Source organism: Pelophylax lessonae (assembly GCF_965119305.1).
Source record: "Pelophylax lessonae genome assembly, chromosome: 4".
In the NCBI taxonomy this organism is placed as follows: domain Eukaryota; kingdom Metazoa; phylum Chordata; class Amphibia; order Anura; family Ranidae; genus Pelophylax; species Pelophylax lessonae.
The window spans coordinates 499,315,588-499,332,477 of NC_138771.1; the positions used below are offsets into that span (position 1 = coordinate 499,315,588).

At 43.5% G+C, this 16,890-nt stretch overlaps 1 protein-coding gene across 1 annotated transcript in view; it reads left to right on the forward strand.

The window, feature by feature from the left end:
- LOC309553435 (sodium- and chloride-dependent GABA transporter 2-like) overlaps window positions 1-16,890 on the forward strand; it is an 83,478-nt gene that overhangs the window by 47,410 nt on the left and 19,178 nt on the right. The window contains exons 4-7 of the mRNA XM_082254632.1: window positions 4,032-4,172; window positions 4,843-4,924; window positions 12,298-12,430; window positions 14,068-14,202. Of these exons, the coding sequence (XP_082110758.1) occupies window positions 4,032-4,172; window positions 4,843-4,924; window positions 12,298-12,430; window positions 14,068-14,202 (491 nt within the window). The remainder of the gene's footprint in view (window positions 1-4,031; window positions 4,173-4,842; window positions 4,925-12,297; window positions 12,431-14,067; window positions 14,203-16,890) is intronic.

A 16,890-nucleotide genomic window follows, 5' to 3' on the forward strand; every position in this document is an offset into this window, starting at 1 on the left:
GGTGAAATTTGCTTAACGTATTAGTAAACACGATAAGCATAAAATAAAATGGTCCCCTGCAGGTAATGCCATAATGTGCCAGTATGCACTGCATAGTACCACCTAATGGCATACTTACCTTAATAATGGAGCCCTCCACCCGCGTACTGTCACCACTCCCACTGCTTCCATCTTCACCTAGACATCTTTCTGGCTCTTGCGCACAGGAGTCAATACAGCGACACCAACTTCTCTGCATTCACAGCACACTCAGGGCTGCATGCATGCATGCAAAGAGTACAACACATGCGTCAATGATGTCTTCGGCTGCAGGCAATGCCACTACCTACTAAACAGCGAAGGTTCAAGCTGTTTCAAAGGCACCCATAGGTAAGACTTTTTTATAGTCTTACATGTAGGGAAAAGTAAAAATTTTTAATCTGATTTACAACAAAAAATTGCTTTGTTATCTAGTCAGTGGATCATTGTGTCAGTGCATGAGCTTTTTTATAAAGTTAAAAAACTTGATAAAAACTTGCCCCCCCAATCCATTCCAGGTCCTTTGGGTCTGGTATGGATTTTAAGGGAAACCCCACGCCAAATTAAAAAAAAAAACGGTATGGAGTCCCTCCCCAAATCCACACCAGACCCTTATTTTCTCAATTTGTGTTCAAAATTGATGACGTGCCATTTAGAAGTGTTCCCATAGAAGGTAATGAACCTGGAAATCGCATTTGAACCACAGTACTCAGAAAACTCTTTAAATTTGCACTGAATTTGCACTGCTGCTGCACCACAGATATGTGAACTGTCACCTTAGAAAACCGGTTTGGTTCACATGTCATGCAAATCTGATGCCTAATCGAAATGTAAGATCACGGCATACTATCATTTTTTTTAACTTCACTATTGTAATAACAATGCAAATAATAGTTTTATTTGACAATCCAATATAAGCTTACTTTAAAAATCTATTTTCATGTTGTGACTGCTGCCTAACTGCTGGCCATCACTTTCCACAACTTCCTGGATTCCCAGTATAATTTGCAACTTCTCCTCTGTTTTTTACTTTCAATTACTAAGGACTACATATCCCATGGTTCTTTGCTGCCTGCAAGCAGTCATTCCTGTACTGACTCCGCCTCCTGAAACTCCTCCTCTCAGCTCCTCTGTAGTTCAGAAGGCAGGCTCTGTGAAATGTGTATGAATGTGTGTGAAGGTGCGCTGGTATTGAATGAATGAAAGCTGCTACCTGAACTGTGCTTCAGTGAATAGGATGTGTAAATAATAGGTGCGCTAAAACAATATGATGCATAAACAAATATACAAATAATGCACAATTGCATAAAGTGATGAAGTGAGATCAATGTGATATCAATGATTGAAAGTCCAAAATCCCACTGAGTGCCTTGGATAAACTCAAAACTTATAGGTGCAAAAACTCTTAAAAGTGTTGTGCATTCCCAAAGTCCACAAAAGCTCCAAGTGTTGAAGGTTGAAAAGGTGCACTGTATATGGCCGGTGCTCTGTAGTGAAAAATCCCACCACCAACACGCTATCCTCCTTACCAAATGCAATGAATTGGAAAGCAAAATTCATTAGATGCTGTTGGGAGGGAGGAATCAAAATCACCACCCTGTGAAAATGCAGGATAGGCCTCTTACCAAAAATCAGGTAACTCAGCGCAGGGAATATACATAGGTGATGCCTTTTCAATCTGTAGTGATCGGTGGCTGTTTTCTCTAATGATCCATCTCGTTACTGACTCTCCAGGTTAAACATGGGCATGATGTAAGAAAAAACATATACAGACCATGGCGTGATATCCCCGGGATAGTTTAATGAATATCAAGTGTTGCACTTACATTCAATATGGAAAACAGTGGCGACAATACAGACTGGTTGCCTGACTCGGCTGCAGACCGAGCAGTGCTGGACGTCCGTGGCGGCGCGACACGCCTCCTCTCTGACGGCGTTTCCTCTCAAACGGACTATCTCAGTAGAAGCCCGTTTGAGAGGAAACGCCGTCAGAGAGGAGGCGTGTCGCGCCGCCACGGACGTCCAGCACTGCTCGGTCTGCAGCCGAGTCAGGCAACCAGTCTGTATTGTCGCCACTGTTTTCCATATTGAATGTAAGTGCAACACTTGATATTCATTAAACTATCCCGGGGATATCACGCCATGGTCTGTATATGTTTTTTCTTACATCATGCCCATGTTTAACCTGGAGAGTCAGTAACGAGATGGATCATTAGAGAAAACAGCCACCGATCACTACAGATTGAAAAGGCATCACCTATGTATATTCCCTGCGCTGAGTTACCTGATTTTTGGTAAGAGGCCTATCCTGCATTTTCACAGGGTGGTGATTTTGATTCCTCCCTCCCAACAGCATCTAATGAATTTTGCTTTCCAATTCATTGCATTTGGTAAGGAGGATAGCGTGTTGGTGGTGGGATTTTTCACTACAGAGCACCGGCCATATACAGTGCACCTTTTCAACCTTCAACACTTGGAGCTTTTGTGGACTTTGGGAATGCACAACACTTTTAAGAGTTTTTGCACCTATAAGTTTTGAGTTTATCCAAGGCACTCAGTGGGATTTTGGACTTTCAATCATTGATATCACATTGATCTCACTTCATCACTTTATGCAATTGTGCATTATTTGTATATTTGTTTATGCATCATATTGTTTTAGCGCACCTATTATTTACACATCTGTGAAATGTGTGACACAGCACTGCAGACTGACAGGGCATAGTGAATATGTGTCACAGATTTTAAAGAATTAAAGTGGCAGTAAACTTCCATTGATTGTTTGTACCTATAGGTAAGCCTATAATAAGGCTTACACATAGGTACTGTAAATATCTCTTAAACATTCTTTTAGGAGATATTTACAGTGTATGCAGCCGATGACGTCATCGGCGCATGCGCTCTGAAGGAACGGCCACTCTTGCTGTTTCTTCAGAGCGCTGTGCTGTGACCAAGAAAGAAAAGAGAAATTGAGGCAGAAGAGAAACACTGGAATACTAGTCAGTATCAGTAAGCAAAGGGGTGTTTGCTCTGGAAGAATAAATCACCTCTAACACTGGGTGTCCTACTTGTGTGGATGTTGCTGCATTGTGTAAAACTATTACATTCGTTTATTACATTTTAAAATGTGGTGTCTCGAAGCTGTCCATTATTTTAAATGGTGCCTTGACTGAAAGAAGGTTGAGAAACACTGGTCTAAAAAGCCATGTATTTTGTCATTTTGAAAAACAGGGTTTAAGTGGATCACGCATCAGATATAGTTACATTTTGTTTTAGGGAACAATGTGTCAGTAATGTGTCAGTTAACACTTTCACGTATTTATTACCTCTCACTGAGATCATGCCTTCATCTTCTTTTCTCTGCAGAAGGATGGCATTGTCTTTGTTTAATCATCATTCTGGGTCAACATCTACCCCCTGGTCTAAGGTTGGCCATACACGGGTTGCAGGAAAGAAATTCACATGATTCCCCCACCAACACAGACAGTGCTGACAGGGGAATCAGCAATAGTCTTCTCCCGGCGGGGAGAAGACGTTGATTATCCCCAGTGGCTATAGAAGCCACTGTCGATAATCGCAAGTGAATCCAGCAGGCTGGTTTTACCCAAGTTGATTGATGGATCAACATGGTACACTCATCCAGCTCATTATAGTTTGAATCTCGGCAGGGTCCTGCGGAACCGGCTGAGATTCGAACCATGAATGGCCGGCCTAAGAAGCCAACTCAGTCATGTAGATCCTGGTGCCTGTGCAGTTCTTGGCTGTGTTCATAAATGTCTGATGCAGATCAATCCCTGCTGCTCCCCACAAAGATACAGTGTTGCACACTGATCCCTGGGGGAGAGGAGACTGAGGAAATCTTCCTCCTACCGGCAGCAGGCCTGATTTGGACAAGTTGGAAACCAGCATAATCAATCACTAATGACAGTCAGAGCTGTTTCTAGGCAAAAATCAGGTGTTTCAAACTATGGAAATTTTGGCTCTCATAACATGTGCTATGTCTTTGTGTTCAGGGATTGGCTATTCATCCCAAGTCATTGTCATCCTGCTGAACTTTTATTACATCGTCGTCCTGGCTTGGGCCTTCTTTTATCTCTTCAACTCCTTCACCTCTGATCTGCCCTGGGCTTCCTGCAACCACACCTGGAACACAGGTAAGATGTATTAAGAACATTTACAGTGGATTTCAAAGGGTTGTTCCACCCCAAATTGATACTACAGGTACTGGTGTCTGATAACGTCAAGGATTTAATTTTGTGAGTTCTTGCCACTAAATTTCCACTTGCTGTGCTTATTATCTCTGCACTGAGGTCCTGGATCTGCACACTTGCTGTGCCCATTATGAGGGGTTCCCTCCATTCCTGAGCTTAAGTCCCGCTGCTTCAAAACTGTGTTATGAGTAGTTCTCACCATTTGTGCATTAAGTTCCCTTACCTACATGCTTGCTGCCCCGTTGTGAGAGGCTCCCAGCATCCCTGCTTTGAGTTTCTGGGCCTACACACCTGTTGTCCCCATTATGAGGGGTTCCCACCATTCCTACTGGATTTTTCATTGATATTATATTTGCAACAGTAGGAGGCCCAGCTGGACAGAAATGCGCATGAAGACAGTGACCATTAGAAATTATGACTGGGAAATCTCAGCACTTTATTCCCCAGAAGAATAACGAAACCAGTGACAGATAATTCTATACTAAGCATGTGCACACAATGCTGTAATTAGTTTGTCCTTGGTGACTAAAATATCCAGCAAATATTGCTGAATGTACATGTGCCTTTCTGTCATGTTTTCACCCATCTGCTCATGTGTTCCCTGTTTTCCTAGAACAATGCCTGGATCATTACAAAAGTAACAGCACACAGAGCATGGCAGTGAATGGCACATCAAGCGTCATCGAATTCTGGGAGTAAGTGCACTGCTGCTATTTACCAATACCACTTACCAAAATGAGTTTTCTTGCTTTATCCATTATGTTCACAGCTAAAAAATACAATTTCAATTTTTGTTTTTCCTAATATTTAGGTACTGTTCTGTTAAGCACATTACACACACAGCTGAAAGCCTGCTCTGTTCAGAAAAGGGCATGTGAAGTTTCCATTATAGAGAGAGAATGTGATAGAAAAAGTTATTACTATTCTCTGTCTTTATAATATGCTGTGGGGGGATTTAGTTAAAGCGGAGTTCCGGCCACAAAATCGTTACTTTAGATTTTGTGGCATCTAAAGTTTAGTTGCTGTCATCAGAACAAGAGGTGGGGGAAAATCCTTTAGTGGGGACACTGGAGGACAAGGAGATTTCCCCTCGTTTTGGGGAGATTTTCCGTTCATTTCCTGTCAGGGTTTTTAAAATATCAAAAGGACAATGCTGTGCAAACATATGTCTTTTCTATTTTTAATGCTCAATCCCATACCTGAAAATCAGTACATTACAATGTCATATACCTACATATGTTAAAGTGCCATTGTGAAAAACATATTTAAATTAATAATCAATGTAAACAATTCATGCAATAAATTAAATGAAGGTGAAAGAGTCCATATAATTCATATATATTATAAAAAGTAGGGCTGTGCATCTTCACTTACCTCACGATTCGATGCGATTACGATTATTAGGGTAGCGATTCGATACGATTCGATTCCGCGATGCATCACGATGCATCACGATTACTGCCCAATGCCCATGCCCAGCCCACTGCCCAATGGTTTTCAAAACTTTATCAAAAAAAACAAACAATCAAGCAGTCACAAATAAAAGAATCCTTTTTATTTTCATTTGCTTCAAAGGACACTTTCCTGGACCCTGTCATGGCCTGCAAGCAATGCATACTTTAGTGCACTTGCACTGCAAACATATAGGAAGGTCTGAAAATGCAAACAGCATAGCAGAGACAGACAACAACACTAGTATTTTACTAGAAGTAACAGTACAATTAGTAAAAAACTGTAGTAGTGCAGTTTACTGCTTCATAAAAGAAAATATTAATATAAGCCAGGCCTACCACCATTTAAAGTATAACTAAAGGCCAAACTTTTTGGATTTTGGATAAAGTTTGGCCTATAGTTGTATTTTAAGGCAAGCCAAGATAGAAGAAGCCAGCCAGCCAGCCAGCCAGCGAAGCTAATATTCTTGTGAAAATGGTCATCATAAATTCCCACAAAACATTATATATAAATCCTTTTATGTGAATATGCATTGCAATAAATTCCAGGTGTGCCATAACTTGTCCTCTACAAAACAGAGCACTTCCTGACTAGTAGCAAACATCAAGGGTGAACCTGGCAATAGTGCACTGCTGCATAACTTCCATGTTCACCGTGATGTTTGTTTCCCTTTGCAACTGCCAGTCAACTCAAGTGAGTTGATGGATTGGCTGCTAGAGGGGAGTTACAAATATAAGCTTTAAGCTTATCAATTCACTTATGTCACTTTTATGTCACTTACTTTACAGAAAACGTTACCTGTCCTGCAGACAGTCTCTGTCTCTACCACGATTAAACCCAACTGAAGCCGAGCCAAAGCCACCATTAGAGGAAGGAAAACCCTTGACAGAGTAAATCATCAACTAAAGCTTAAACCTTGAGTAAATCTTCATGGGATCACAAAAAAACACACAACACGATTGTCTGCATCAGAATCATGAGAACTGAAGAAAGGTTTGGCATTGCCACACTGGTACAACTCAAGGCATATAGGTTAGGTCAGGTTTGTGTGTATTTGTGATCCAGTAAAGATTTAATCAAGGTTTTACGCTTCAATGTATGATTGATTTAATCTTTCAAGGATGTCCTTTCCTGTACCGTGGCTGCCTGGCTTGCCTTCAGTTGTCTAGATACACTTTTACCTTTAGTATTTGTTTGGTTGAGGGAACCCCCTACACTTGCTATTGCTACAGAGTACAACAGACCAGCAGACAGACATGCGTTGCAATAATTTCCAGGTGTGTGCCATAACCTGTCCTCTACAAAACAGAGCACTTCCTGACTAGTCGCAAATATCAAAGGTGAACCTGGCAATAGTGCACTGCTGCATAACTTCCATGTTCACCGTGATGTTTGTTTCCCCCTGCAACTGCCAGTCAACTCAAGTGAAGTGAGTTGATGGCTGCTAGAGGGGAGTTATACAAATATAAGCTTAAGATTAAATAATTATCAATTCACTTATGTGAATGGACCATTTTTGAAAACAAGCCATTCTCCATCTCTCCAGTGCTAGAAAAGCTGTAAAAAATATAAAATGTTCCAGGTTCACTGCGATTGTGTTTGCCCCTGCCATTGCCAGTCAACTAAACACAGTGTGTGTGTGTGTGTGTCGTGACTACTCAAAAGCTTATACGCAGCCCCATCAGCATCAACTCAACACACACACACTTGTGTGTGTGTGTGTTGAGTTAATGCTAGAGCTGCGTTATAAGCTCTTGAGTTGTCACGACAGTCAGTCAGTCAGTCACGTTACAGAAAGAAAACTTTACCTGCACTGCACTGAGCAGCACTCTACCATGTCGATTACATCTGTAACTGAAGCCAAGCTAGCCAACAAGCCACCATTAGAGGAAGGAAAATCCTTGAGAGAATAAATTGTAAACTGAAGCTTAACCTTGAGGAAATCCTATGGGGGTCACATTCACAAACTCACAAATATAGTATATTACACAAGAATCCACAATTGGTGTTTGTGATCCAATAAGATAAGATTTACTCGAGGTTAAGCTTCAAATATACAAGTTATTTCTCTCAATGATTTTCCTTCCTATAATGCTGCGCCGTGGCTGGCTTGGTGTCAGTTGTCTAGAAGAAAATACACTTTAATATTATTTATTTGGTTGAGGGTTAAATGAACCCCTAGTACTTGCCTAGACACTTTTAGTGTGAAGCAACGGAACGGATTATGGATTGGAAATGGACACATTGGACAGGACAATCTTCAAAAACAAACCATCAGTGCTATAAAGCTATAAAACAAGACTGGTGATGTGACTGACTGGTGACTGGCGGCAGACTGAATTAGTAATTACTAATTCATTAAAAACATGAATTAGTAATTATTTCAGTGCTTAGCATTTGGGAACATGTAGGTTTTTCTGTAAGAACACTAGATGATCCACATGCTCAGGTTTAAGACTGCTTCTTTTCGCTGTTATAACATCTCCTGCAGTAGAGAAAACCCGCTCTGCAGATACACTTGTACCTGGGATACACAAGTATTGCTTTGACAGCTGAGAGAGGAGGGGGAATATGACCTCATGCTCACGCCACCATTTTAAAGGGTCCTCAGTGAGAGGCAGAGGTGGGGCTTTACAATATTTTTCCATTTCGTCTTCTGCCTTGGCATAGGGGGTCTTAGGTTCTATTGCACCATCAGTGAAAGACTGCCCCAGCAAAGTCATGAGCAGCGATGTTGTGGCCTTTTTTTTGGGAGGAGAATGGCTGTCCTCAATGGGTGTTGTTTCTTCTTCCACAGTTGCTTTTTCCCTAGGCACTTCATCCACATTTGTCCTTCTATTAGATGTAATCTGTGTGTTTGAACAAAAGATAATAGTATAAGAAGAGCTGAACTGACTAAGAGTGTGATTCATTGATGAGGTGTGGGAAACTGCACAGTAATCCATATCATACAGTTCCACTTCCCACACCGCATCAGTGAATCAGGGCATGTTATTACACAACACAATGTAGCTGAGCTTCTAGCTGTCTGGCAGGAAACATGATGAAATTCTAATTACCTCCAAAGATGCAGCCTCCTCAGTCACTCCTCTGTATATCTCCGATCTCTCCTCCTCTGTGAGAATAAAAGGCAGTCCTTTAAAGCGAGGATCCAGAGCAGAGGCTGTATGAAGGATCTTCTTCTCTGCCTCACTGCTGTACCTCTTCAGGAGATCTGGTTTGATTGCATTCTTGATCTCATGGGTCATGGCTGTGTCTCCCATGGTGTCTGTCATGCTCTGGAGCAGTTGTGCATTTAGAGGGGCAATGAGAGACACTGTTGGGTTGCGCTCTTCTGACATCAGCAAGGTTGCATCCTTCATTGGCTTTAATGCACTCACAGCGTCCTCTGCATTTGACACATCTGTTTCATTGAGAGTGCAGAGATCAGACTCTCCTTTTCTGAATTCTGGAGACAGCAAGGTGGCACAAACTGCAGGTTGTTGTTCTAAGAACCTCTCGACCATGTCATATGCGCTGTTCCATCTTGTTGGCACATCAGTTATTAGCTTATGATTCTTCAGGCCCAGACATTTCTGTTTCTCTTTTAGACAGTGGCTTGCTCTAGTGCTGCGATGGAAGAATGTGGATATTCGTCACACTCTGGCGAGAAGCCTGGAGAGCGTGGCCCCTTTCAGTGCCCGCTGACATGCAAGATTGAGTGTATGGGCAAAACATTTAACATGAGGAAATTTACCAACTTGAGCTGCAACTATCATGTTCGCCGCGTTGTCGGTCACAAGCACTACAGATTTATCAGACAGCTGCCATTCTTCCACAACATGAGACAGTAGCTCTGCCAGATGAGCACCTGTGTGAGACTCATAAATGGCTCTTGTTTGCAACACATGTGACAAGACCTGCCAGTCCTTAGTAACGTAATGTGCTGTTATTGTAACATAGGACTCCGTTGTGACTGACGTCCATGAATCACACGTTATTGCGACTCGACTGGCTTGGTTCATTGACGCAAGTACCTGAGCTTTGGTGTCGTGGTAGAGTGCAGGTATAACGTTTTCTGTAAAGTGCCTGCGTGATGGGATCTTATAACGTGGCTCTAGCGTCTTCACAAGGTAGCGAAACCCGGCGTTGTCCACAACTGAGTAAGGCCGTAGGTCCTTGGCGATGAAAGCTGCCACAGCTTTGGTTAGTTTCTTCCCTTTTTCTGAGTTGGGCGGATAAGTTGACAGTATGGCATCAATTCTTGGCTGATCTGGGTCTAGCAGTCTTTCCTTGGCAGTGGTGGCACTGCTGGTGGCGACAGGTGTTACTAACTCAGAGTGAAAACGGCTAACATGGTTTCTCAAGTTCATAGTATTCCCTAGGTATTTAATTTTTGTGTGACAGGCTTTACATACGGCGTGTGTCTTGTCCAACTCACGCTTCCCTGTGTGTTCGTAAAATCCGAAATGTGCCCAGATGTTTGCTCTTAAAACGCTAGGTGCATTTTTTATCTCTCGATCTTTTTCTCCTTCTGCCATATTTACCACCATACTCCCACGTATGTGATGGAGACAGATGACGTAAGTTGCCAAACTCTATCAGTGTTTAAAAAAAAAAATAAAAAAAAAAAACTTGTAAACTAAGCCGCAACAAATCAACCAAGCAACATCTTTCATAAAATATGACTGTCTGTCTGTCTGTCAGACTCCCTTCCTTGCATGCACTGAGCCAAAACCCCCGGGGCCCCCCCTTACCCCACTGCCTGTGACAGTGACAGTGACACTGACAGAGACCCCCCTCCCCCCACAGCTGAGCTGACTGCAGCCTGACACACTGACAGAGACCTGGGTGGATGTCCCACACTTTCCCCAATCCCCCACAGCACTGACAAACACTGAGAGTGAGTGAGTCCCCCCCCCTTGCCCAGACCCCCACACTGACAGAGACCTGGAAGTCCCACACCTTCACCAATCCCCCACAGCACTGACAAACACTTGAGTGAGAGTGAGTACCCCCCCTTGCCCAGACCCCCACACTGACAGAGACCTGGATGTCCCCCACACCTTCCCCAATCCCCCACAGCACTGACAAACACTGAGTGAGTCCCCCCCTTGCCCAGACCCCCATAGCTGACTGACACTGACAGAGACCCCCAGGCCCCCACTGACACTGACTGACCCCCCTGGCTGCCAGACTGCCACAGCAGAACAGTACCCCCGGGCCCCGACCGACCGTCCCCTGTCCCAGGCCCCCCCCATCACAGACATCCCCCAGAGATACAGACGAGAGACTCCCATGAATGATTACACAATTATTTGTTCGGACATACCTGCTGTGTGACTGTGTGGGTTGTTGTGCACTGCATTGCAGAGGTGGACAGGTGCTGTGCTGCTCTCTGGGCTCTGTGGCGGGCGGCTGGCGTCACTGGCAGTGGCGTGGCGGCTGGGCCTCCAGGGCCTGTCGGCTACGGTGAGGTGAGGCTGGCGGCGCTGGCTGGCTGCGATGGGGACGCACTTGGGGCTCCTCGCTCCTGTGTGTGGACTCACTGGACTGGCGGCTTCTGGCTTGGATGGCTGGCTGGCTTCTAGGCCGCAGGTGGGACGCCGATACACGCGGGGGATGTCTTGCTGCGCCTCGGCCCAGGTCAAAGAGGCGGAAGGGGAGGGGCAGAGCCTTTTTATTAAGCTCCCGCCACTAACCCACCAATCAGCTGCCGATCCTGCGATCTTGTGATTTTTTTTTTTTTTCCCTTGCGCGATAGGGCGTGGCCGCGGCTGATGACGTCATTTCGTATAATCGATTATGCCGGCAGCCCGCATCGATGCAGAATCGCGAAGGGTCGAATCGCGATGCATCGATCTTTCGATTATATTCCCCAGCCCTAATAAAAAGTCTTAATGAGTAAATTCCAGGTAAAAGTTTTTCTTCTTTTAAAAATCTTCTGTTTTCCACCACACCAAAAGTTGAAAATCCACCACCAGATGTGCTAAAATAAACTCACTAGCCCTACGCGTTTTGTCACCCGACAGCCTCCAGTTTTTAACCGGTTTCTTATTTTATCGAAAACTAAAAAAATTGGGTTAGAGATATACTTTAAAAGCCACCTATGGACTAATACTTCCTTATCAACAGAACTCCACCACTCACTCATCATCACCACCTCCCTCTCCCTTCAGGATGTACAGGGTCTTCTCCTGATAGTGGAAGCTTCTTCGGTAAGCAGAGAGTGGCGCTGATGTGATAAAATCACCTGCACCATTTTAGGGGTGGGTGATGACCTGCACTCACAGTTTATCCTCAGTCTTCTAGTTTGAATGATGCTAGGAGTCATTTAACCCTGAAGACCTAGGACATCTAGTGGCAAAGGGAAATTACTCTGGGGGTAAGCGCAAGAAAGGAGGTGAGCATTGCAGCATGCTTTTTTACTTTCAACAATAGCTGAGCTCTTTGTTTCTAAAAAAAAAAAGTGTGCAGATATTGCCTTTTGACTTCTTTTACCTTATGGCTTTTCAGTTATTTGTAGAATATAAGGTTTGTGCCTCAGAGATCATGTCACTGGTTCCCAGTGAGTTCTTAGCATAAATGTCTTTAGTTATGACTCTGCTTTCCTTATTGAGCCCTCTCGTGTCTACAGGAGGCGTGTATTGGGTATATCAGATGGTATCGAACACATTGGCAGTCTGCGCTGGGAGCTGGCACTGTGTCTCCTTCTTGCCTGGATCATCTGCTACTTCTGTATCTGGAAAGGAGTGAAATCCACTGGAAAGGTGAGTATTGACCCCAGCTTCGCTAATGGCTTTGTCATACTTTAGGGGTTGATTTACTAAACTGCAAGTGCAGCTGCTCCAGAGATTAGTTAATAAGGAGACGCTCTGATGACTTCCATCATCCAATAATGTGCAAGCAAAATTGCTGTTGTTTTTCCTTTTCCTTGCAACCGACAGGCGGTCCTTTTCTATCCGATTTCCCCATAGATAACAGCGGGCTGTGTCTGCTCTGCATTGTGAAGTGAACACGGACCTGTCATCTGCCTGCTTAGAAGGGATCGGCAGGCAGATCCCCTGCTGAGCAAGCGGATCTGCTTGACGGAGTCCACGATGTGTGAAAGGGGCCTTAGTCGCACGTGTAAACTAAAACTAATAGCATGAGATAGAATTGCCTGTTTTCTAGCTCCCAGTATGACCTCTTTTAAGGCTGAACTCCAGGAATTCTGCATTTGTAAAATGTGCTGGCTTACTATAAGTCCAGCAAGGTGCATGCCACCATGTAGACTTATCTCTATTATATACAATTAACAGTTTTACTGAGTTCCCGGAAGTACAGATATTACTACACTCCCAGTGCTCTCACAGGAGTGATGCTATTTTCTCACACAGCATCTCTGTCAATCCCTCCCCTCTGCTGTTCATTTACAGAAGGCTTTATATTCTGAAAAAAGGGTTCACATAATACAAAGTGCTCTGTGGGAAGGCAGCAAGAGGAGTGGATGGGCACAGCAGCTGCATGTGACTCTGATGTTGCTGAAGCGGAGACCAGAAGGTCCAGCATCATAGCGCCAGAGGTATATTGATAGCTGTTCTCCCAGTGCTCAGTAAAAATGTACACTCTAAAAAGATAAGACATAAGTCCACAAGGTGGCATGCACCTTGTTGGACTTAACCCATAATAATCCAACAGATTTTACAAAGTAGCTGAATTACTTGAGTTCAGCTATAAATTGCATCATCACCCATTAGCTATCTCTTAGATCAGGGGTCTTCAAACGTTGTCCCTCCAGTTGTTAAGGAACTACAATTCCCATCATGCCTAGTCATGTCTGTGAATGTCATAGGTTTGCAATGCCTCATGGGATGTGTAGTTCCGCAACAGCTGGAGGGCCGTAGCTTGAGGATCCCTGCCTTAGAACTTATTGGGCTCCTCCCTAAAGTCAGCTGTTTAATGATAATGCTAAAGCTCACTATACACTATACAATCTGTTTGTACAACTTCCTTAAGATCTCCCATCAACTATGTAGTGCAAGGGCCGGCCAGAGTGGATACAGATTGATTGGATAGATTAGGTGTTTCCTCCTTTGCTGCAATTATCTGCAATTTAATAGACATCCATCCTTTTTCTACATACTGTCTTTTGGCTCACTGACACCATTGGGTCTTGTTGGTCAAATGTCTGAAGCAACAGCTATCCAAGACCCGTAACTGCAAGCAGATCTGTTAGAAAGGCACACTAGAGTCTAACCACTGTGGAGGGAAATAAAAGATACAATCAGCTGCTCTGGGGCAGTGCCAACTGTTCATTTATCAAAAGTCGTCATCATTTGCCTGTTTATTGTTATCTTCCATCTTGCCCTATAAGGTGCATATCATTTCATACAGTATATGTTCCCTTTCTTACCTGTTTTTGTAGGTTGTCTATTTCACTGCCACCTTTCCTTACTTGATGCTGGTTGTCCTACTGATCCGTGGGGTTTCTCTCCCAGGGGCCCTAGAGGGAATCCAGTTCTACTTGTACCCAGACCTCAGCCGACTTAAGGACCCTCAGGTACCTACAGACTATAGACTCCAACTTTATTTTTTTACAATATTTTAATTTAACATAAAGTCCAACTTTGGATTTACACATTGTTTAACTCACTCCAGTACTGAAGGAAGCCCATTGTTTACAGAACTCAATGGGGTTGATTTATTACAGGCAAATAGACTATGCACTCTGCAAGTGCAGTTGCTCCAGAGCTTTGTAAATGAGGTGAAGCTACACTTTGCCAAGAATACCCAATCACGTGCTAGGAAACTAAAAAAAAGACAGCATTTTTGCTTGCACATGATTGGATGATGGAAGTCAGCGGAGCTTCTGCTCATTTACTAAGGTCTGGAGCAACTGCTCTTGCAGAGTGCACAATCTGTTTTCCTTTAGCAAATCAACCACATTGAGTCATCACAGCATGGACTACTCTCTTATCAGACGGCTTAGTAAGAGGTTTCATTTAGACAAAGGGACCTGCAAAGCAAGCTAGTCTATTTAGCTAACCCATTGTGCTCTGGGTACACTTTGTCCTGTAATAAATGTTTGTTTGTAAAACAAAGTTAGGATAAACAAATGGAAAAAAAACAAGTATAAAACCACATTCTAAAATCACATACAATTTTTAAAAATCAAAACTAAAATAAAACTGATAGAAAAAGCACATTTTCTTTATACCCCTCCCCTATCAAAATATACCTAAAGCTTTTACAGTTAAAAGAAAAAGACAGAGATGGTTTTGCCTTTCTTCCTTTTTTGCTGTGGTTTGGTAACTATAAATCCACAGGCAACCTCAACCAGAAAGACATAGAAAAAGATCAGGGCCACATTCCGGGCTTTGGTCACAGGGCAGCAAGTGACCCGCCTGTGCAGAGCCCTGCTGGGCCCCAGAGTCTGATCCCAGCATGCAGTCACATAGTGCTGTTCACAGGCGGCTGGGCTTTAGAAGGTCTGTGCTGAAAAACATCCACCATGCCAGGAGCAGAGGCCCGGGGCAGACTGAGTTTTTGCCTTCTGACAGTTTTTTCAGATGTTTTGCTCTGTGTGACGCTCAGCTGTGCTTACTAAGAAAAAAGCTGAATTAGGAACGCAAGGAAGCACACTGGCTAACTTCGAGGGAAGCAAATCACATTATTTTCATAAGCTAGATTATGTAATAAAAGGTTATAATAAAAGACAAGTATAGTCGGTTATTATTTATATATTTTTTTCAGATATACTTGTAAAATGATCAGCTGAATGTTTACCTTTTATTGACTTTACAAGTGTACCTGAATACATTCCTGACATGTCCCAATATGCAATAATATTATCATTTATCAGAAATGCTCCACTGATTTATCATTATAAAGCCGTGTTTGAACACAGTCAACAAATTTGCCTAGGCTAGGATGAAGTCTTCAGTCTACTGCAGGCTGGACAAAGCTTTTTTTCCAGTCCTCCCCCCACCCAGTGATCAGAAAGCAACATTGTAACTTTGTAGCAAGGCTGCAGCAGGGGCTGATCTGTGTCAGAAAATTGTGAACACAGCCAAGAACTGCAGAGGCACCAGGATTTACATGATTGTGTCATCTCTGAGCTGGAATCTCAGTCCAGGAAGTAAATGGTGACCCTGATGATGGCTGGACAAAGATGCTGCAGCTCTTCTGGAGAGAAAAGCACATGAAGGCATTGTCAGGTGGAGTACTGTGATCTCTGTGAGAGGTAATAAATACCTGGAAGTGTTACAATGATGTACTTAGCATACATGGAAAAAGAAAATCTGATGCCAGGCCCACTTTAGCAGAAACAATCTGACCTACGCATGGCAAAAGCCTCATTTTAATTTATACATTTTTTGTCATGCAGGCACACGAGTCAGCAATACTTACCAATAACATTTACACTCACTGATTCCTATATACAGGCATACCTCATGTTTAAGTACACAATGGGACCAGAGCATGTATGTAAAATGAAAATGTACTTAAAGTGAAGCAATACCTTTTTCACTTCTCATGTAAATACACTAGCTCTATGGGAAATCTTGGTCAGGTTGACAAGGCACTGCTCTGGGTTTTTACCATTTACCATTGGCGTCTATGGGAAATCTTGGTCAGCTTGACATGACCAAGGGACACCGAACTTGGGGAGCACGTTAAGGGGACCCAGAAATATGACATAGTAGATAATGTAGGCAAGTTGGTCGACCCCAAAATTAGATATGTTGTAGTCCTGGGCAGTGGTGTATTTAGGTTTTGTGCTGCCCTAGGCCTTACTAAACTTGTGCACTCCCTAATTTAAATAACATGCAGGCAGCAGTGTGACCACTTTATGGGAGTACCAGACTGATTTGCCTCCTGGACCCTGCCCTTCGGCCCAATTCACCCCATAAGACTGGCACTATACTATAAGTGTAGCGCAAGCCGGCGGGGACCCTTTTTCCTGCGGTAGCCGGGAGAAGGCTGTTTTTTTTCAGTGCGGGTGGCAGATTTTTTGCTGCCCCCCCCCCCTGCAAAGTGCCGCCCTAGGCCTGGGCCTTGTCGGCCTAGGCCAAGATACAGCACTGGTCCTGGGTCCTTTCTCAGTGCTCCCCAAGTTTGGTGTCCCTGTCACTTATGGTTCAGGAGCAGTGCCATGTCAAGCGGACCAAGATTTCCCATAGATGCTAATGTTAAAAACTGGGAGCAATGCCATTTCAAGCTGACCAAGATTTCCCATAGATGCCAA